The following is a 23,104-nucleotide window of genomic DNA, read 5'->3' on the forward strand; positions in this document are numbered from 1 at the left end:
AGAGAGAGAGAGAGAGAGAGAGAGAGAGAGAGAGAGAGAGAGAGAGAGAGAGAGAGAGAGAGAGAGAGAGAGAGAGAGAGAGAGAGAGATAATATAAATGTCTTTAGTGTATTTAATAATTTGTATTTAATAATTTGTATTTAATGTTTTTAATCCCATATTAAAAGTAAATTTATAATGAATTCAAATTCATCATTCGTAAAAGTCTTTACAATTTTTTTTTCAAATGAATCATTATATTCATATTTTCATTTGAATAAAAAAATTTATCTGTCGACGGGGTGGAATTGTTTGCTTGGTAAGTGACATTTTCTACTCAATAATTTAACAATATAATGGAAGAAAATAATGAATTTATTAAGACAAAAATTTGACAATTTTACAGTGAGGAACATATACTTCAACTATAAAAAAGAAACTTATGGTTTCATAGTTTTCATAAGTTAAAAATTCGGTAATAAAGAAATTAACATTGCTTTCTTATCGGAGGGTGAAAGATTTTCATAGGCTAAAAATTTTATTGGACTAGAATAATCATAAATTTCTATGGCGATAAAATAACTTTGAAGATCAAATAAAATATAATAGTCGAATAGTTAAAAGATTTTTACCGTACATATCTATATTAGCTCAGAAACTTAAAGGTTAAAAACGGCTGGTGAACTTTTAGCCAAACTAAACTCTTGCAAAAGCTTGGGTATCATCAGCTTGTTAGGAGACCCATAATAAAGAAACTTTGGCAAAAGTACTCTTACTAGCAATAGAAATGTATCTAAGAGTTTTGATAACAGTTAATAACTTGCAAGATTGAGTAATTGTTTCATCGACATAATTTAATAGAAGTTGAAATTCTCATTATATATAAACTACTCGCAAACAATTGCATCGTTTCATTGATTATTTTCCATAAATTTGTTAGTTTTTATATCAATATAGCAACGATTAAGATTCTTTATATTACATATATCGAATTCACATAATAATCGATAAGATTTAATTTCCTTAAACAAATTATTTTCTATTAATTCTTTTAGATAAAGCTATTAGAAAGCTCAGTTGTTATGGGAATCACAACGAAGGAAGATTTATTCCTAGCTTGCAAGATAAGCTTGGATAACCTACTAGGAATGAAAAGCATCGAATGTCTAAAATGTGCGGTTCGAAGAATGAATTTGGCAGTAACGACAACTTTTGGTAATGCAGCGTCTGCTCACGGTCATTCGCTAATCTCTCTACACTTGATTCAAGTCTCTGCTGCACTTAGCGGATTGGAGGGGGAGGAGGGGAGGTAATCGAACGCTTATATAGGTACAATAACATACGCTTGGTCAGACTGTAACTACAGCTGGCCGGCATCCTCGCTAGAATCCGACCATCACCGTCGGCATTTGACACTCGCCAATCTGTTCTACTACACGGTTGTCTGCTTAGGCAACTCGGAGATCTGCCCAGCTCTGTTTCGCGTTCACTAATTTTTTCTTCATCTACTGCACGCTACCGGACTTTATCCTCTATCTTATGGCTAGCCAGCAAACCAATCATTTGTTTATTTATTAGAAAAAATCTTACGCTAGCGTATACGAACGAGGGTATTTGACGCGACTTTTCTCTAAAATTGCTTACACTACGAAAAAAGCTTGTTTGAAAAAATCAACGTTAATAAATAATAATAACTTTGCGTATAAGTACCTTATTTTCCATTTATCATTTATGATTGTATACAATTATATTCTATTTCAAACGACGTAAACAAAAGTCACAAGTGGAAAAAAATTAGGATTTTTTATTTTTTTCAAAAAAACAACTGCACGTCGTATAAAATTAGTTATTCACTTTAAATGGAACGAATCCACTCAGGAATCTCCTTAGTTGCATTTGTTTTATAAGTGAAAGTTAGAGTATATGTCAGGTTTTTTTCTCCCGTTTTCCCTATTCTGCTTGGGATTAGTTAATAGTACAATACAATACAAATGCGAGAAAGTAGATTCTTGTCTTGTGTGTCGTTTACACATGAACGAAGCGAGGGTGGAAACTGAAATAGTATACGAAAAAAAGAATCTCTTTCCTAAAGATGTGTTGTACCGTATTTTTGATACGACTATGGAAAATGCAATTTTCAACATCGTTTTTTGCCGAGCGTACGGGAAAGACGTACTTTACACACGGAGTGTCAAAAAACTAAATTGCTTTGAATAGTTCGTGACGTATTTTTCATTATTGTGAGCAACTAAACTCATGTCTACTACAAAGTTACAAATTAACTTCTTTGTCTTGCAAAAACGATAATATATATTTACAAATTGTAACTATTAATACAATATGAATAATACATTTTTAAAAACGTAGTTCTTTACATGCATTCAATTTCGTTTTTCTATCGATATCTGGCTTACACAATGTACATATTATTACTCTATTACAGATTAGAATCATTCTGGTCTCTCCTATAAACTTATTCATACCAGAATATAGTATTAATCATTGTCCATGCGTTTTCGTACGTTCTTACTACTAAATTTTCTCTTTCTAAATGAAATTGCAAAAGCTTCGTCGTCGCTATCTCCAGTAGAAATACTGGTGATAGTTTTTTCTTTAAAGACCTTCCTAGGCAGAGGTTCTTCGGTACGTAGAACTGAAGTAGCAACTGGAACCTTTTCTTTCTCTGGTAATTGAAAATCTATCCTAGGTTTATTACTACAATGTACAAACAATTATAAAATTACGTAATAAAAACGTAAAAATTGCATTAAAAATATATAATAAAATTTACAACTTACACAACTTGCCAACTACCATAAGGTTGGGGTTTTTCTGGCACACTGTAATCTCGTCTGTAAGACACTGTTTCCTGGTCCGATTTATCGTCGTTTTCAGTATCTGGATTTTTGCTTTCATGAAATCGTTTTCGAATTTCTTTAAGCTTTTCTCTTTCAGCGTTGGCTCTTTGTTCTTCCAGTACAATGGCTTTTTCTTGTTCATCTTCTTTATCTATTTGTTCAAACAATTCCTCTTGAAGCGCTTGCTCTTTAGCCTCTTCAGCTTGTTCAGCCAAGGACATAAAACCGTCTGCTGGTGGTTCCCACATTGTTTCTACAACGTAAAATAATATTCTCAATTTGAAAAAATTAAAAGGATTTTTCCTTGTATTATGCTATTTAATAAAAATGCCCAATTTATATACCCTATCTGTTCTCCTGCATTTAACCATCGCTTTTATTCATACAAGCATTAAAAAATTATTATTACTATTGGATATCATTTTTATCAATAATAATGCCGAATCTTGTGGAAATTATGAACGTATGATTATTGTTTTTACTGCAGGAATGAACTCTGCTATGAGAAATTCACGAAACATTAGAAATACTTCAGTCCATTCACAAGCTTTGTCAAAAATTTTAATGAGGAAACATTTAAAAAAATATTGTATTTTATTTAACTGTCACCATTCAATAGAAGAAAATATATTGTTTTATTTAGACTTGTGCAGAAGCTCGAAAAGCTCGAAGAACGGTCGGATAACTTGGAAACAAAAAAATGCATAGTTTAAACGAACGAACAATTGAGAAAGTTACATACATGTAGATCGGTTCAAATATCTCTAGAGCTTGAGAGCCATCTCGGGGACTCATTTTTGCAGAAGTTTACCACAGACAAAGTTTGATGTAAAGATAAATCTTATAATAAAATTGAAATATGTATACGTAACAATGAGCAAGATGTTTGAATATAACAAACTTTTGCAGAAATAAATAATTTCTTATTAAAATACCCTATACGATAATAAGTAATATTAATAATGAGTGAGTCAACGCATTGTTCAATATTGAAATAATTGAAATCATTAATCTACCGTATTTCCTGGTTGTCTAGACAAAAGCCCCCGCCAGGATAAAGCACGAGTAGCGCTTACTATAATCGACATCAGTATTTTTATAAATATGTGCGAGGGAGTGGTTATAACCTCGTGTAGTTCACTTCGATCCAGTGAAAAGTCATGCAAGGGTACAATCACCTACTCGCAACCAGTATTCAATCATACTTTTCTATTACAATAGGTGGAAAGTTCAATTTTGAACATCCTACTTTCCTCAACGAGAATCATGAATCGGGAGTCATCATTCATCACAAAAAATCTCTTTTTTCTTTACAAACTAAAAGCTAACCGCTTTTGTATCTTAATAGTCGTACAACTTTTCAAATAATAATTACGGAACGCAGATAACGAATAAACATTTGAATATTTCGGCTCAACCAAAAACTATATTATTACTTTTAAAAACGTTTGGCAAATATGCTAATAAATATTCAAAGCAAATTTGATTAAGAATTTGAAGGACACTCTCCTGTACGTTACTTTCTTCTTTGAAAACGGCTGATATATCCTACGTTTCTCATTTCAGTGAAACAAATTTTTATTCAGAATTTTAGAATATCTTAAAAACATAAGAACATCATAGTGATTATGCACGCTGACTTCGGAAATAACGGATTGTGAATTTTCATGAATTAAACCATGTTTTTAACGTCTATAAAAGAATATATGCTAGATTTGTGTTTTCTTATCTAAAAAAAGTACGTGGGAATTGATGGAATAAGTCTATGACTTCTCAGAAGACAGTACTGTTATCATAACGTATTAGTCTCATCAAGTATAAATGCATATACTAAGTTTCATGTTGATTTGGAAATGTTTTAGTTATTTTAATTTAGTTTTCCATTATGTGATGGAAACTAAATTTGATTTATTCTACGAAATACTTTCTCATCTACCTTATTCTCAAAATTTTTCTACTTTAGATTATTTTTTGTTTTCTAAAATAAAATTTTAGCGTGCAGTTAAAAGATTTTCATCGAGCGAAGAAGTAATGCTGCGACAAATGAGCATTTTAAGGAGATTGATAAAAATTACTTTAGAAAGGATAAAAAAAGCACCGCTATAACAAAAATATAGAATTAAATAAAGACGATGTTGGAAAATAAATTGGAGTTATTTAAGTAAATGGTGTTTTTCATTTCAAAGTCACGGATTTATTGAACGGCCCTCATATGTGTTATTGCCAATATCGATTCATCAACAAAGCTCATGGAGGGCCCACTTATGGTTGATAATTAATTTTTGTCATATTTACCATTAGTCTCGATGTTCCAATAATAACTATATCCCTGAGACTGAGCTTCATACCAAACTTTTCTTTGTAATAATTGACTCCCACCTGCTTTTTCTTGTAAATTAGCACTTTCCTTTTTCTTTTTCTTTTTTTCTTTTCTCGCTTCTGTTTTAGTTTTAATTTTTTCTTTTGCTTCTAGTCGAGCCAATTTTTGTTTAGCAAATGGATCTAGTGGATCAATATCAGCTGGTCCATACTGAAATAAATAAAACAAGTAATAATAATTTTAGTGAAACCGTAATCTCATTGTAAATTCTTTAAATTCACATTTATATCTCTTCCGCTATATCAGCAGAGTTCGTTTCGTACAGATACCGATGCTATTTAATTGAATATGATGTAGCGGTCCTACCTATGAGAATTTTTCCGCCAACTTCCGAACTACGGCATCCCTCCAAACCCCAACCCGCGAATCCATGTCTATTAATTAGCATAGATAATGGCGCCACCTCACTTATTATATGATTGTGTTAAAATGATAGTCAAAATTCATTTCCATATAAGGAGTATGGCGTCACTCCACCTATAGCTATAGGTACATTGATATACATTATTTAATTAAAATATATTAACAAAAGCGATTTTCGATCAACAAAAATTTTTATGTTAATTTTAATGCGTGGACTCCAAATATCATCTTTTCAAACGTCTTTTGCACTTAAATATTATCGAATTTGAATATACAAACTTTATTTATTTATAATTTTGCGAATAATAATTATTATATGAAAGCGAATACATCATAGTCGAGATTACGATAAAATGAACATGAGTAAGAATTTGTTCTATTGATAACAAATTTTTTACAAATGTTATCAAAAAATAAAAAATAAATAACTTTTATAAACAATCAAAATAGTACAAATCGAACGCGTGGATTCTGTGTGTACTCATAAAATTGATGTAAGAATGGAATATTAATAAGCCGATTTTATATTTGCATTATAAAATTCGGCAAAATGTGAAAATAATTTATTATTTAAATGTTATTAAACAATTTGAGATTTTCTTTTTGGTAATAACTTCTACAAACGATAAGCTATTTTTCTATGTAAAAAAATTACATTAATTTATTATAAGTTTTACACCATTGAATTTACAAACTTTGTTTGTTTATAACTTTGAACTGCGATTTTTGCGAAACGTGCGAATTATACATTAATTAATCATATTAGATGCTGTGTTTTTTACATTGTTTACTTTTTATCTAGCGTTATTAATTTCGTTGCTAAAGATCAAAAATGTTTTTGCACACTTGCGAAAATAGCGTTAACAGGGCTATCCGGCGTAAACGGGGCCTGAAATCTATGTATAAATAGGCTCAATTTTGTACAGCCTGGACCTTTTCCTTGCGAGTCTTGCAAAACGGGTGCTTTAATATTGAATAAACTTGACGGTAAACCTGAGTATGCTCTCTTCAGTGATTCGTCTTGTAATATTTCCTATCCTCTTATAATTTACGTTCGACTCATAGGACACATCGCACTATGGGAAACTTGGGCTGAATCATCCATTTCGTTCTTTGATACAAAATTTATGCTCTGCTCATGGGACACCATACCATAAGAAACCAGGGCTGAGTCTAACTTTCCATCTCATTTCATATTAAAATTGAGCAATTTCTTCTAAGTCCCTTACATTAATTTTTTACTCTGATTCAGAGATAGTGGGACTTAATCTGATTTCTATTCATTATGCAAATCGAAGGAATCAATAAGTTTTATTAATGTCAAGTAATATATTTATATTAAGAAATATAGAATTTTTCTTTGCTGAAACGACTAAGGGACATGGTTATTTCTTTTTATTGAATTTGTATTGAGAAATGTTATTTTCAAGCCACCTAGTAACATTATGATTTTGAACATAATTATAAATTTTATTGTATCTTATTAATGTCACTAAGGAATATGTTAGTTTTAATAAATAAAGGAGTATTATAAACTCTATTAACTCTTTATTAATACTATCAAACGAATTCTTACTCAATTGTGCGAGAAATTAAAAAAAATTTAATTTATTTAATATATAACTTTTCTATTGAACGTAAAAAATAGAATACTATTTGGTTGAAAAATGAAATATTATTTCATTATATTTTTCTGCAGAAAAATTAATAAACAATCAATGGGCACAAAATATTCTATATGACGTATATTTGATTATTTTTTAATAACTGACAGAATCTTAAATATATATATTCTTAATAATATTTATTTATTCCTGCAAAATAACTTCATGTTGAATACTTTGGACCCATTATTATCCAATCGAATTTTCTGTAAAAATGTACATGTTCAACAGTATTTTCTATTATAATAAATACTCTTTTATCTTTTCAATCAAAGAAGTATTATGTTCAATAAACAAAATTTAAAAAATCATACGATATCAATTGTATAAAATCAGTAACTGTACGAAACAAACTCGGCCGTTCTTTCGTACTCTTTGAAATATTTCAACACTTTTACCACTTTTTTACAAATATGATTTTCTATGTTTATTTACTTGTACTAATTTTCTAATTGAAAGGTTTATATTTATAAAAATTATAATTTTTGTTACTTTTTTAGCAATTTTTATATCATCAGTAAAATAACAATAACCTATTTAATCAGCCACAAAATATAGAAAAGTTAACTAATCAGGAAAGCTGCATTATAAAAGCATTCACTCATCCACTTACAGTACAATAAGAGCTTCTCAAGTTTATTGATCACCGGAACGTGACTGTCGGCCATATTTTGAAGTGCGGATATACTGACAGATAATTAAAAGAACAATATATAGTGCTATATAATATTTAAGTTATATAAAAAATCTTTCAAAATATTTTGGTGCGTCCGTTTTGTTGTAAACTGAAAGTTCGAAGATTAAATTTGTTGCATTTTTGTCCCTATATAAAAAAGTGATGGCCTGCCCAGTGATGCAAGTTTATTCGTAATCTGATTGTATATTTATGTATATATATAAAAGTGAATTAGGCACATAGTATAATAATTTAGCACAAAAGCTCACATGTTTAATTGATCGGTGTTTAAATAGCCTTAGGCATCAATATATTATTGATAAAGTAATTGAATAAAAAATAAGAAACACAATTCATAGACTTTAAAGAGAGAATGAAACCCACTTCATTCAACCGCCTAATCTAAAATATTATAAAGTAATCCTTAAAAATCCTCAAAATAATATAAGTAATTTGGCTCATTCAACGCAATAATTTATTCAAAAAACTTATTGCTTTAAAATTTATTAATGAAAATAAAACTCAAAAATTATCAAATAAAGGTGCCGAATACGTTATTATTTTAAAAATAATAGATATAATATTAATATAGAGTTATTCTACAAAAAGTTTGAGATCATAGACAAATATGTCAAAAAACAAAATTAAATTGCTAGGAACAGCCGACGGTTCGATTTACTTAAAAAAAAGTGAAAATCAACACGATATGCTGCCCGTTATCTGTCTCTAAACACTACATAAATTGCTGCGGTATTAAATTTGAGTATCAACGTAATTAAATAATCATTCACTAACTAATATCGAAGGATGTAGAGAATTTTCAATCACATTATTTTATTATTAGATATGTTCAGCATTTTTGAGAATTTTTAGTTTCCCTTACAATAGTTCTTATTTGATTCAAGCATCAAACTGCATATAATGATATATAAACAAGAAATAAGCGCCCGAAGCGCTTTCGATAAAACTAGTATTTTATAAGGATTAATGAAAAAATAATGGTTTTCTTAATAGGGCTAAAGAAGCTGTATTCTAATTTTGCTTAAACTATGAAAACTATTTTTTAATATAAACGAACATCGTAAATTTAATAAAATCACCACGTAATAGCTATTGTTTTTCTTCTGAAATTCAAAAACAAAATAACAGTTTAATGAATGATTTCTTCATTCATATAGAATCGTTACCTATTTAAAACTTTTGTGGAAACAGTTTATGAAGAAGAAACTTTGATAAGATACTATTATTTATCTTTGAAAAAATAAATGTTATTCGTAAGGAAGTGCAGCTTGTAAAATAACGAACTCTATCGGTGATGTTGCATTTTTCTTGTAATTATTGTAGAAATGTAAATTTAATGAGTATTGACATGAACAAAGTTAAACAGCAAATAATTAATATTAAGAGTATATTATTACTTACACTTTTATAAGAAACCGTTTCAGTACACCTTGGATGAGCGTTGGGTGATGCCTCTGGAATTTGATTTGGATTAGCTGGTTCCGGTGCTGCTTGCTCCTTTTATGTAACGATAAAAAAAGTTAAAAATACAACGTGAACTGTAAAACAGTAAAATATCTAGAAAGAAAATACAAATCGGGCATACAGGAGAGAAATGAAAAGATCTTACAACACAGTCGATTAATGGAAGGCACTTACTTTGCTCCACTTTTGCTGAATGATGCTATCGGCAATCATATCACGGTTGCCGTTCGCGACATCCTTCATATAAGCTTCCATTGCTGCCTGCAAAAAATGTACTCTAATTCAGCAGAAATTGATAATTAATAAAATGTTTACAAAAACAATTGCGAGAGATATTGTCACAAAACAAGGTAAAGTAATAAACTGTGACAAGTGTAATTAGATAGCAAAAATTCTTGAATATTCTGAATACCTTTTCCATCTTTTCCAAGTCATTTTCAAATTTTCTCTGCTGTTTGGCTTGCTTTGCACTATTTTTATGTATTTCTTTGAGTCTCTTGCTGACATTTTCTTTATGCTTTTTTCCCCCTTCGTGGAAGTCAACGCTAGCTTTGTTATCCGAAATCCAACATTTACAGAAATCACAATATTTGCGGGTCTGAGATTTCCAAAAGTCAGCCCTGAAAATAACAAATACTTTAACATTTCAATTCCAATTGATTTAATGTTAGAAAATAACTCATTTTGTTATTTGTGTACTGCAACATATTTTTTAATTATTACTACTCTTTGTTAAATTTAATGTCATTGGATCTCTTAATTAAACGCAGAACGTTTAATTCTATACACGAATCATTGTGTTTTAATGATCGATAAAATGTAATGAGTTGCAAGTAAGCAACGATAATTGCTTTTCGTTGAAAATAACAGTGTAAATTAGATTGCGTACATTGAAACAATCTATAAGAAATTTCCGTAAAGGGCCGCTTTATAATTGTACTTAATTGTAAAACTATAATTATAAAACACTAAAAAGAGTGTACTTTGAGAACATAATTATATATATCAAATAAAAAAAGGCTACGACTTTTGGAATTACTGGCAGGAGATAAATACGCTCTTTATGCCCGAATCTTATGGGCCAAAAATATCATTCAGATGAGTTTTTCCAAATATTCTAACGTCAAAGTGTTTGAAGTTTTATGTTTATAACATGTGTTGACAAAATCGCATGACAATGAGCGTGCTCACAGCATAACAGTTCAACAAAATCTTCTTAAATTATTGCATTTTTTGTAGAATTTCTCATATACCTTCTAATAATTCAGTCTTTTACTGTGTAGCATAAAAAGAAGAGTATAGTTGTTTTCGCTAAGCAAAAGTAACTCATGGCATAAAAAATAACCATAGTAAGGATGTTTTTCATGTTACCATTTTTTAATTTTTCAATTGCTCTTATTTACTTATTTGAAAAACATATTATTTTTCTAAGCCTTTGCAGGATAACGGGACTAGGGCAAATTATGACTAAGAATTTTACAATTAAAGTATTCCATTTATTCCGATAAAACTACAAGTGCCATTAGAGCTTTTTATAAATCAAAAATGCTGTTTTGATTGAAAAAGATAATGAAACTTTAAGTACCTATCAAACTCTTAACATATTCAAAGAGTATTTATAGGTCATTAATTACAAGGCCATGTTAAAAGAGCTTAACTTCATCAGGAATTTGTTTTTTAACGCAGGGAAAATTTTGTTGGCTGTAAAACAATTTATTTACTCATATGTAGTTGAATATCATAGTGCTCCACTGATAACTCAGATAAATAAAAATAATAGTTAATTTATGTTACAATGTTTCGCCAGTGGTGGTAGATTTTCTGTACAGACTATTTACGAAAGAGAAAAGTATAAATGATTTTGACAAAAATACTTTTTTTCTCAAACAAATAAAAATAGAGGCAAATAAAAACAATAAAATAATAGTAAACTATTTTGTTAAGGTCTAACTCTAATTTTTTCAATCCCAAAAAATTCATTAAGTCGAAATGTGCTGATCAATATCTATGTAATTATTTGAGGTCGTTCTAAATTTTAATCACAGTTTTCTTTCGTATCGATTTTCAGTGCTATACAAAAACTTAGGTATTGCTTTAGTATTAATAAAATTAAAATTCCTACACAAAACATTAACCTCTGCAAAATTCAAAGATAAGAATACAAAGTGTAGTACAAACCTTTGATCGGGTGAAAATATCATGTGCGTAGACGTCCTTTCAATAAAAATAAGGAGGCAAGGCAAAATATATTTAAAGTTGAGAATATTTATACGAAAAACAAAAATTAATATATACCTTGTTTTATATTGAAAGTTTAGAGCAAAAAGACTCTACTTGTTCTTGATTTCACTTTTATTTCTAGATTTTTTAAAATAATTTTTAGACTATTGTGTACAGAAAATCAGACGTTCAGCTATTAGCCACTGATTGTTTAAAAAAATATTCAACGTGAACTGAGAAAGAATAATCAAGAAAAAAGAGAAAAAAGAAAAGAGGGATGAGAGGAATTCTGTGACTAAAGAATGTGACAATCGCTCAAGCAAAAATTTTATACTTATATATTTAGCATAGCACAGATGTATTGTTTTAGAGAATTTATAATTGCTATTAATTAACTGTATACCGTGCTGTAAAAATATGCACGTTAAACTAAGATGGGAACAAATTTTTTAATACAAACTTGTATATGTTATGTAAAAAGATATGCATTTGAGGCCTTCCATAAACTAAATATTATATTTTTGTCATTCACTTTTTGTCCAAGTATTATATTAAACGTCATTAATATTTTACGAATCTAAGAAGAATAAGATTGCCAAGCCCTTTGGAAATTCCAACTTCGATGAGCGAGGTTATTCGAGTGCTAGTGCATGAAGGGTCGCAAAATAAAATTAGAATGGACTCGGAATCGCTGAGAGAATGACGATGCGGACGGAGGGCTGCAGGAACGCGGGGCCCCGGTGCTGGTAGCCCGTGGTTCAGCCGAGCCGCGGACCACGGCCAGGCTTGGTCAACTCGAGCAGCACGGGTAAATGAATATCGGGACAGTATAGAGGGTCGGAGGCGAGCAGTTGCAGATGCCGGGCCCAGATCTCGGGGTCGTAACACTCGCGCTGGCGACGGAGCAGGAGACCACGACACGCGGCTGCCTCGGCGAAGCGGCGAAAGGTCGCGCCTCGTCTCGGGGCCATGACCAGGGCGAGGCCGTCGTCGGCCAGCCAGGCATAGATCGTGTCCACGAGGTCGAGCCAATCCTCGTCGAAGAACAAGCAGTCGGCGCAGAGAATGAGGTCGTACGGACGCTCGTCCCCGCTACGGACGTCGCTGCCAGAGCCGCTGCCGGAGGCGAGCTCCTGCGGACACACGACCGGCGTATCGATAGTGATTGCTGCCTCGCCAGGACGTCGGCTAGCCGCGGCGACTGGACAAGGAGCCGTAGCTGCCCCCTTCGCACGACGTACAGACCTGGGGCCGGCGGCTCGGCGATCGGCCCAGCGCCTCAGCGGCGCTGGCCCACTGTACCACGAGGCAGCGCGCCAGGCCCTCCAGACCGTTGCTCTCCACGATTCGGGCGACGTTGTCCACGCTCCTTGCGTTGCCGTCCGTCAGCGTCACCGAGCTCGCCTGACAATACTTGGCCACCAGCGCGCCCGCTAGGCAGCTCATGCCTCCGCCGAGCTCCAGCACCCGGCGCCCGCGGCAGATCTCGCCATTCTGCCGACACGTTACCGATCAGTAGTTGGTGCCAGACCTGTGCCGCGCTCGCGCCTTCGGCGCCTCGCTGCTCTCGCTCTTCGCCCGCGCCCGTGCGCGTGCCTCGCCACTACCTCCACGGCCAAACGAGCCTAGTGCGGCTGTTGGCTTTCGGCGACGACCCTTGGAAGCAATCTTTCTACGGCGCGTTTTTCCACATTGCAACGGCTCTCTACAATGCGGCCTTCGCTAGAATTACACCCACGCTTAGAATTGCGCGTCACACCTTCGTCACTAGGTAAAATGAAAAAAAAGTGAAGAGGGTCTTTAATGTTTTGTCGGTGCACTTTGACGCGACTTTGTTAGAGCGGAACAATGCGAGGTTTACGTGCAGGGGCGCGGAGACAACTGCAATAATCGGGATTGTGGGGCCTACGGTTAATGGACGTGCCGAGCCCGAACGACTTGGATAACCAAAAGCCTTAATCCACTGAGCCACCGCGGCTCTCCAAAGCAATGGCAGTCAGATATAAAAAATCTGCAGCTTCAAAGGCACTTGAATAAAATGTATTGGCATCGAGTTGTTTAAACGCGAAATCACGTGATTGCCAGCCGGTATGATCCGATTATTAGCTGTTCACGTGCCGATTATTAGCAACCGCGAGCCCTACGAGAACCCTGTAATTGGATGCACGCTCTTTTGTTTTCTCGTTGGATTACCGATGTCGGTTAAATAGATTAGAGAAGCTATGCGCGTATAGAAGGTCGAGTTAGTGTACGCTGATCTTATTATGTAAGTAGAGCGTGCCTTTTGATGTAAATTTAAAAGAATGCACTCAAGTGGAATTTCGTTTGCTTTCGTTTGCTTTAGATCGCGTCACTCGAGAGATAGCGAACAAAGTGGAGCCGAGGGAATCGACGAGTCGCCGATCGAAAATCTGCTGGAAGTGGCGGACGCCGAGCGACGGACCACCACGGTAGAAGCGTAGAAACATCGACACCGGAAGTTGCCCTGTCGGCCGGATCTGCCGAGCGGAGCTCCGCGCAGAACGGAGACCCGGCGGGCTCGAGTGCAAGGGCGAAAGGACGGAACGAGGGAACGAGGGCGCGAGCGAGCGAGGCGCGAGGGCTGCGCGCACGGCCGAGGACTGGCGACGAGCAGGCGCGCGACCCGACTTTGAGAACGTAATAGGCCAGGCACTCCTCGGACGGCCAGACACAGACGTTGCCGGTGTTGTTGAAGCCGATCAGCTGGTCGGCGGTGAAGCAGTTGCTGACCCGACGCACGAGCAGCTGGTAGAGCCGGCCGCCGATGAGGCAGCTGTAGAGCCACCAGCTGCAGTGCGCCTCCTGGCCGAAGCGGTAGTCCGGCAGGTGGTCGGCGCGCAGCAGGCCGAACGAGCCGAAGCGCCGCGTGGAGATGCGCCCCGGGCCCGGCTCCGGCGAGCCCGTCAGCGCCCGCGCGAGCAGGCGCCACCTCTTCTGGGCGAGCAGCCGCGGCTGCTCGTGCAGCATCTCCGCTGCCGCCGCACCTGCCACACAACAGTCGTTCGCCAAAATCGCGGGCTCCGGCGGACTGGCTCGTCCGCTCGCGTCGCCGTCGCCTTGCTCGCCTCGCACGCCAGTTATTAGGGTGTATTTTTAGAGGCGCGCGAGCGCCTGCACGCCGTCCGAGGTCGGCGAGCTGTGGCGGCCGCGACCGCGCTTACCTGGCAGAGAAGAGCGCAGGCCAGCGAGCTACAGACTCGGGGGCCGGGGCCGGGGCCGGGGGCTGCGGGCCACACCGTGACGCGGTGCGAGCGCGAGCGGGCGCCGCCGGCCGACTGGCGTCGCTGGCTCGGTCGCGCTCGGCCCCGGCCCCGGCTCCGGCCGGCGCCCCCGCCGTCCATCCTTGGCGGCGCCGCTCTTCTTCTGCACCTGCCGCGCGCCCACGCGCCCAGCCCCGAGCGCCTCTGCCCTTCGCTTCCTGCTTCCGTCCGAGTTCGCGCTTTCTGCCCAGCGCGTTCTCCGTGGGAGATCCGATTTTAAGTTCTTCGTCTGTGGCGCCCGTCGCTCCAGGCACCTTGACAGACCGTTTGAACGCTGACGATGCACGAACATGTCAGATCACAGCCGTTGCTTGCGACAATGATAATAGCTTCAAAAGCAAACGGAAACGTTCTCTTTTTTTTGTGCTTATTTGCTGAAGGTCACGCTGAATAATGTTTTGCTGATTATGATGACTCCATAAATAAAGACACTGCCTGAGTGCTCCGCGATTACTAATACTGAAATATTTTATGGTTTGACGAAAAATAACTTACCCGTGTCATTGGTCAAAAGTATCAAAATGAAAATAATTTTAATGTTCGGGAGAATGACCGGGTCGTGATTCTCTTGGCATAGTATTGCCAAGCACTGCGCTCATTACCTTGACTCAATGCACTGGCCAATGAAAGATCCAAAGAGACAAAAACATTCACGTCTATATAAACAGAACCTCTCTCACTCCTTTGTATTTGCCAAATTATTTTTAAACTAAACATTCAGATCATAGGTCGCCTTTGAGAAAATGCCAACAATGTGTGGAATTTGTCTATGATGCTGATTTGTAATTGTTTAATTGGGACTGCAAGTAGGTTTGTTAAAATGCAGCTGACCATTAAATGAGCTCAACATACTAAATAGATTCACAACTGTAAATAGGTCATCGTTACAAATGCTTTATTAAAACAACGTTGATATAAGGCTCATCTTACTAACTATTTATTTGAAAACAAAGAATTTTTTTTGTCTCAAACAAAATTATCAGTACAATTACCAATATCACAAACAATTCAACTGTTGCCGAGGCGCTAGTACACTTATAAAAGAACATTTATTGAATGATTTCGCCTACTTTTCTCTTATTTTTTTATAAAGGACCTAACTTAGCTTTCACAGTCGACTTTGTTAAACGAATAGAAATACTTGATGCTTAGTTTCCTATAAAAGCTTAAACAATAAAAAAGACAAAATATAAACTTTTATGTTTAAAATTTTCCGCATTCCACAAATTACACATTACGTATTTCAAATATATTTGTACTGTTATAAAATAGTAAAAAGTATCTATATTCTGCACCAAGTCTTAAAGACAACTTTATTGGCATAATGCATTGTATTGTAAAATCAGTCGAGAGCTGTGCAAAGCTGAAGTAGCATCGAGAAACAGAAGTATAGCTAATTCAATATTATAGATAGTTGCACGCGCAACAAAATTTGAGATGCGCATCGAGTTATTCTCGAAGCCAAAGGCAGCTCAATGGCTTCACGCCACAAGAGAGCTTCGTCTTTTAAGATAAATCTCAACAAACACTGGTCAATACTGGTCAATCGATAAGAGCTTATCGAGTTATTTTTTCGCGGGCAGAGTTGTATTTGTTGCAAATGCTACCACTGTTCTCGGAACCCATTGACAAAAATTGTACAAAGTCCTATAACAAAGTTTACTGGGCAGTTAGTACAAATGAAAAATGGTGAAAGCTGGTCAGTGTGTGACAGCTTCAATAAACTTACTTATCGAGCCTGTCACATGTATAAAATTTATTTAAATCAATCATGTCAACATTAGAAACAAACTGTACTATTCTACTTCTATTTTCGAAAAAAATATGAAAGAAATCTTTCTGTACAAACCGTTGATAAACTTATTTTTGTAAAATAAGATTTTTTAGTGTGATTAGTTTGAATAATTTTAAAGAAATGCTATTAAAGCTTATAAGAGCCGCGGTGACCCAGTGGTTAAAGCGCGCAGGACTCCCCTTGGTACATATCAAGGGCTTTCTTTTTTTCAAAAAGTGCATTTGTCGCAATCTACAACCCGACTCTGATGGTTACTAGAGAAGATTGTTATTCTTCTTAGGCTAGAAAAAAAGTAGATGCAAATGATAACTCTTTCAGAAACTTTTCTAAATGACAAAAACAAACAAATTGAACTTTCAATGAATGAAATAATAGTTGTAGCTGAGTCATACGTACTGTAACGTATATGTGATAGCAGCAGTTCATTACTTGCTATCTTATCAAAGTCTCAATGTATTTATTAATCTTACAAATTTTAACATACTGATGCTATTTTTAAATCACGTTGAAATATAGTAAACCAATAACTCGTAATCTCAGGGACCAACTGTATAACTTACAATCATACATTAATTGCCCATTGGTACAGTTATTAAATTGTGTGCGTGCGTGCATGCGCGCGTGCAATATTTGGAACACATTTTATACAAATTTTATACGAAATTTATATGTATTTATATATCTTTCCTATCAGTTAAAAATACTTTATTGTTATATATTAATATGGAATTTTTTACTGTCTAATTTTATATATTTATATGGAATCATTCGAGTTATTAACAGGTATACAAGTCAATGTACTATTTTTGTACGAGCCATCTACTTATGCATGAATGAACCAATCGACTGATTTCAGTAGCTGAAAACACAAATCTTTTAGATACTGTCCCTGTTCTATACTTTGATGTCCCAAAAGTTCTTGGATGCAATTTCAATGTTAAGTACTGTTCCTGGCGGTGTCGTGCAACATACTCAAAGGGTTCAAAATTACTCAACTTCATGTACTATCACAACCACTCAGTTCAGGTCTCCTTTGAATACACCTACTTCTCCACAGGACGCCATTAAAAGCCCAGCCCTATCACCCTAGATATATTCAGTAAAAATCTCACTCTCGATAAAGAAACTTGATCAGTCTCTGCCCTCGATTCCGATCACAAACTTGTGCTTATTGAAAGCTCCGGCGACGGTGGCCTAGAGAATCATTAAAGATAAAAAATCGCCTGACTAACTCTACGGTCTCAGCTTGAAAACTCTTCCTTCAAATGTTTACAAATGTAGCCAATCACCGACATACACAACGTCATCCTTGCACTCACCTAAGAAACTAAAGAGAAAATAGAATCAACTTTAGTACACACGTCTTCTGTGGTTTATGTTCTTATCAGTAAAAAGAAATAAACCCGTAGGTAAATGTAACGCATCAATAACATTATTTGTGAAGTAACTAAGTCAATCTGCAATAAAGTACTCCACTCATCCCCAATATCTCCTCAGAGTCTCTTAAAGATTCCCCCTTTCCCACAAGAAAATTCGCTAACATTTACCATCACGTCACTGAAACGATGCTTAACTTCAAATTTCAACCAACTTCCCCCAAGAAAGTAGCTGCTGTGATAAAATCTCTCAAAAATGACAAAACTATAATATTTCTAGTGCTTGAAAGGACGATACTATTACCTGCCTTCCTATAGTCAATAAACTCCTTAATCAAGCATCCTGCTACAGACTCATCAATTTTCTCTACTCAGCAAAGTAATGAATCCATTATACTGAACTGTCTCAAAAAATGTATTCAAGATAAAATATGTACTTCCTGAGTATCAACACTCCAAGAAAAGATGTCTGACATAAATTTGTCACAAACAATTACAACAAATGATAGCATACTTCCATACTCCTCCTCCTTGGTGTAAAACAGACATTCGACTAAGTCTGGTGTATCAGACATATTACTTTGAAGATAAAACATGATGGCTTTATTTTTATATTAATCGAACTCAGTTACCCTTATTACTAACAGGGCTAATCAATTGTTTTATTTTTCAAATTAGACATTCAGGGTTTGCGCAAGTAAGAACTTGTTTAACCCTTAACCTATTACTGTTGAAGTCTCACAAGGCTCCAAACTCTCCTTCTCCTTGTCTAGTATCTCCCTTACTGTTATAACATACCTATATAGTACAATATGCTAATAACACAGCCCTTTCATATACCTCTAAGGTAAAAATGTATTACTTTTCAGTGATGAATCAAACTATTCCATTTTTGCTGGCTGGTATCATTAATGAAGCTTTTTCCTCAAACAAATTCATAGTAGTCTTTTTTCTTTTTTTCTTAATGTGATACCAGTGGAAACAAGATCCAGTAGAGTACAGTTGCCAAATACTTGAATGTTGACAGTTTTATACTGTAAAAATTTTTTACAAAGCTTTCAAAGCTTCAAGAATTTTTTGTTTTCTTGAAAGTTATCTTAAGATTGTGTAATTTAAAATTGAGTCCATGTCTGAGAATTAGTGTGATATTTATACTTCTAAATATATAAATTAAAAAAAAATTAAGTTGACATTGGTTTAATATAGCTTGTGAACTGTGTAAAATTTTTCTATATCTATTTAGAAATATATAACTCAAAATAATTATAGTGTTAAATGCTAATTTAAAGAAAACAATTAGTTGGAAGTATACACAGATTTGAATATAACATTGATAAGATCGCATACAATCTAATAATTTTCAAATGCCAATAACCCCTTGAGAAAGTAGAAAATGTAATGCTTAAAATTCGAGCTATGGAAGCATTCTTATTACAGAAAATGATAACACTAAGTTTCTAAGAAACTTTCATTTGATAACAATTTTTTACAACTAGAGCTTTATCAAACTAGTAGAGTAAGAATTTCATCTATGATAGATTTTTGTTGATATTTAAAATGATTTAATTCATCAACTATAATTTGTGAATTTTTTCTGTTCTATTGATTAAAATGGTGAAAAATATTAATAAAGTAAACAAAATAAGCAGAAATGTTTAAAATCTTCAGCTCAATTTTTGTTTTTGTAACACGGACATGTTTAAAAATATACTTCTTTTAAATTATAACCATAAATTTAAGAAATTTTTTAAAATATATTTTTTAATATATTGTTAAATAATTATAACAACGTTATGAAAATTTAGGATAATTAAATGTAGATAGACTTGAACTTAAAAAGTTCTTTGAATTACTGTAAAATCTATAACAAATACCAAAATAATCTTTAAATATCTTTTAAATTGTTAATTTAGTAAAATGATTATACAGTTCATTATATTCATCTGAAATAGTATAATAATAATAAAATAATAATAATAATAATGTAGAAGCTTATTTCTGAACTTTTAATGTAATTTTACTATTTATTAGTATGCAATAACAGTAGTTAATATTTATTTGACGAGATATTCGCAATGTGATTCCTGCAATTATGTGATTAGAGTCCCGTAATAACATTACTTAATGGGTGATTATCTTAAAATTTTTTACAGTCACCTAAATTTTTCGGATTCTTTAGTTAATGTTTTTTGGTTTTCTGGGTTTTGAAAAAAAGGGAATTGGTTACCGAGTTCGAGGTTGACGTCTTTTTTTCTATTACTCGCATTATCTGTCGGAGTTATACGCGACTGAAATCATGTAATTATGGAAATCTTTGGAAATCTTGGTAGAAGTAATCACGATTATTATTAGTAAATCTTTACCACATTTAAAAAAGAAAAAAGTTGCTTTTACTTACATTTTTATAAAGCGTTCTAATGTAGTTAAACAAATCTTGGTGAAAATGGTTGGTTAGAATAAATTTTTCAATAAAAATATAACCTCTTTGTAAGCATTATAATTTATCTATTCACAAATTGAATATTTCGAAGAAACCGATCTTATTGTCTGTTGATCCTTGAACTTTATCAAAATAAATAAACCACTCATAATTATTTAAAATATTAACAAAACATCGCACATTTTAATCGTTGTTTACGTTTGATCGTGATTTTTAACTTCTTGTAAAATATCAATTCAATTGAATAATTGGCAGTGGTGCTCGTTTGACACAAACTAATAGGATTATTATTTTTTTTATTGGCATAAACTGTGTACATTATATAGCCACATCACCACCACAACGGCGCCGGTGTGGGCGCGGTGAATTACAGTATTCAAATACATAGTTGGTTCCATAAATTTATAGTAATATAATGATATGTAGTATAAAAATGTGACTATTTAGAACTTCTGACGATACTAAAATACGAGTGATTTTTCTATAAGTGGTACCATATAAAAGTGTAAAACTTCTAGGTCTGTATATCTAATAATACAGCATATAAAATCTTTCACGGTAAAAAAATATGCGTAATCTTTATAATTAATGCAATATAAAATTATAAAACATAACTCTCTATGACATTTAGTTTTAGTTTAATACTAAGATAAACTTGACGGTTTAACAGCCTACATAGTATTTTAGTTGACAACTTTTTTAACTTTGGTAGACAACTTACTTAAAATATTTGTACTTGCATCTACATTAAAAAATAAAGATAATAGGAAAGAATAAAAATTTTAATTAGCAACAGGAAGTTAAAAACTAATAGGATCAATTATGAGTGACGACTGCCATCTGTCGTGCGGTCTGCGCTACAATTAACAATTGACTATATTACTATCAGCACTTGGTAGTCTAGATACCTATTATACTACTACGTATATGCTGCAACTATCCAAAATACAACTAACCTACATCCTCAATCCTGCACGTTCAATCCTATCATCATGCACACATATACACAATCCAAATGGCCACTTACTCAAACACAGACGACCAATAACTCAGTAAGTATTTTTATAAAATCTACCACTTAATATAATCATATTAAAAATATTACTTGAGAAGATATGCAACGAAGACAAACTTTTAATCAGTATATGCAGTACTTGCCGACGTAATGGCCGGTTTGCTAAGTCAGCTGAATATATGCCATGTTTGGATACATATCATCTACACGTAATCAGTTTAAACGTCGCTTCCTAGATATGCGACGAGAGCATGTTCTATTCTGGTTCAATCAGAACAAGTTTTTTAAATGTTTTGATTGTAATGTAAGTTTGAGTTAGTTTTGTTTTCAACATTTCATCATAGAAGTTTCTATTTGAAATAAATGAAGTATGAAAAGGTAATTTCAATAACATTCTTAAATTTATAATTATCTCTTCTTCATTCTTCTTGATTCATTAGGAAAGTTGAAAAAAATATGAAGAGACTAGGGTCTGATTACATCCCTCTAGTAGATGGAGAAGGCAGCAGGTTGCGCCTAGTAATTTCATTCTCTAGGATAGCATGGTTTACTGTATCATTGCCATTTTGTGGCTTTGCATTTTGCATAATTTGGTCTATTCTGTATAATTTTGAACAAGCTACAGAAACACACTGCAACGTGTACAACTTTTTACCATCAGTATCAGCTGCAATTGGTCATTATAGGCCTCAAAAACATATTTGGGAATTTACCATTGCTGTACAAGCTATCATTAGACTCTTAGTATTATTTATGTATTATGAATATTACAAAGACACTGCCTATAAGTGGGCAAGAGGAATAACTAATTTTGCTCTTTTTAGTTACTTCTTAGAAAATACAGCTTTAGTAACATTGAGTTTTTGGTCTTCCAATGAAAATTATGGTAAAAATTATTGTTCTAAACATAATTTAATACAATCAAAACAATTTGTAATCAATATTTAAATTTCCTTTCAGTTTTTCATAAAATATCATTTATTACGTTCCTTCTAATGTCTTTAATGCACATGGTTCTATCTTATATTATAGCCATGAATTGTTGCAATGTTGCTAAAGATACAAACAATAGTATATCACTCAAATGGAAGTTCAATTCAATGGTACTAAATGTCACTGCTACAATGTTGGCTTGCTATTTCTTTTACAGGCACAACAAATATTGTGAACCATTTGGTGAGAAGTATTTTTCAAAATTAATATTCATATACATGGTTCAATCAAGTAAATTATTTTATTATTTACAGTTTACTCAATGTTCGCATTAGCTGAGTATGTTGTAGTCATTACGAACATGGCATTTCATGTGACAGCAGCTTATGATTTTGCTGGCAGAAGTTTATTGATATCTACAAATGGATTACGTATTATTTGATTATGTGGTTTCTTTGGAACAAGATTTATAAAATGTACATATCTATTTATTCTAAAAATATATTCATTAAAATTTGGTAAAAAACCTTACAAAATAAAAATTTTATGATGTTAGCACTTACAAAAATTTATACAGATTTCACAAAGCTATAATAAAGTCTTCTTTTTTCTAGAAAAAAGCATTTATTCAATAAAACT

At 34.0% G+C, this 23,104-nt stretch overlaps 3 protein-coding genes across 8 annotated transcripts; 1 reads left to right on the forward strand and 2 right to left on the reverse strand.

Annotated features, from left to right (window-relative positions):
* Positions 1 to 394: 394 nt before the first annotated feature.
* On the reverse strand, positions 395 to 20,777 carry LOC131671638 (WW domain-binding protein 4). The gene is made up of 7 exons (XM_058948224.1): positions 20,476 to 20,777; positions 9,818 to 10,025; positions 9,580 to 9,666; positions 9,343 to 9,438; positions 5,133 to 5,367; positions 2,778 to 3,090; positions 395 to 2,694 (listed from the first exon to the last, which is right to left on the reverse strand). Coding segments are annotated over exons 1-7 (1,161 nt in total). The 5' UTR covers positions 20,478 to 20,777; the 3' UTR covers positions 395 to 2,474.
* On the reverse strand, positions 10,894 to 15,194 carry LOC131671639 (calmodulin-lysine N-methyltransferase). 2 transcript variants are annotated; one of them, XM_058948226.1, is made up of 4 exons: positions 14,808 to 15,194; positions 14,323 to 14,630; positions 12,871 to 13,119; positions 10,894 to 12,758 (listed from the first exon to the last, which is right to left on the reverse strand). In XM_058948226.1, the coding sequence occupies exons 2-4, from the start codon at positions 14,611 to 14,613 to the stop codon at positions 12,384 to 12,386; spliced, it is 915 nt and encodes a 304-aa protein (XP_058804209.1). In that variant the 5' UTR covers positions 14,614 to 14,630; positions 14,808 to 15,194; the 3' UTR covers positions 10,894 to 12,383. The 2 variants fall into 2 exon arrangements, with proteins under 2 accessions (XP_058804209.1, XP_058804208.1); XM_058948225.1 differs by having other exon boundaries at positions 14,275 to 14,630; positions 14,808 to 15,187.
* Positions 20,778 to 21,458: 681 nt separating the features above from the next.
* On the forward strand, positions 21,459 to 23,070 carry LOC131671653 (post-GPI attachment to proteins factor 2-like). Of its 5 annotated transcripts, XM_058948253.1 has the most exons (6): positions 21,459 to 21,569; positions 21,631 to 21,836; positions 21,973 to 22,287; positions 22,357 to 22,418; positions 22,493 to 22,708; positions 22,780 to 22,919. In XM_058948253.1, the coding sequence occupies exons 2-6, from the start codon at positions 21,784 to 21,786 to the stop codon at positions 22,905 to 22,907; spliced, it is 774 nt and encodes a 257-aa protein (XP_058804236.1). In that variant the 5' UTR covers positions 21,459 to 21,569; positions 21,631 to 21,783; the 3' UTR covers positions 22,908 to 22,919. The 5 variants fall into 5 exon arrangements, with proteins under 5 accessions (XP_058804236.1, XP_058804233.1, XP_058804231.1 ...); XM_058948250.1 differs by having other exon boundaries at positions 21,631 to 21,910; positions 21,973 to 22,418; positions 22,780 to 23,070; XM_058948248.1 differs by having other exon boundaries at positions 21,973 to 22,418.
* The last annotated feature ends 34 nt before the right edge of the window (positions 23,071 to 23,104 follow it).

The sequence above is a fragment of the Phymastichus coffea genome, unplaced genomic scaffold, assembly GCF_024137745.1.
Source record: "Phymastichus coffea isolate CEN01 unplaced genomic scaffold, Cenicafe_Pcof_1.1 PCOF00131, whole genome shotgun sequence".
Taxonomy (NCBI): domain Eukaryota; kingdom Metazoa; phylum Arthropoda; class Insecta; order Hymenoptera; family Eulophidae; genus Phymastichus; species Phymastichus coffea.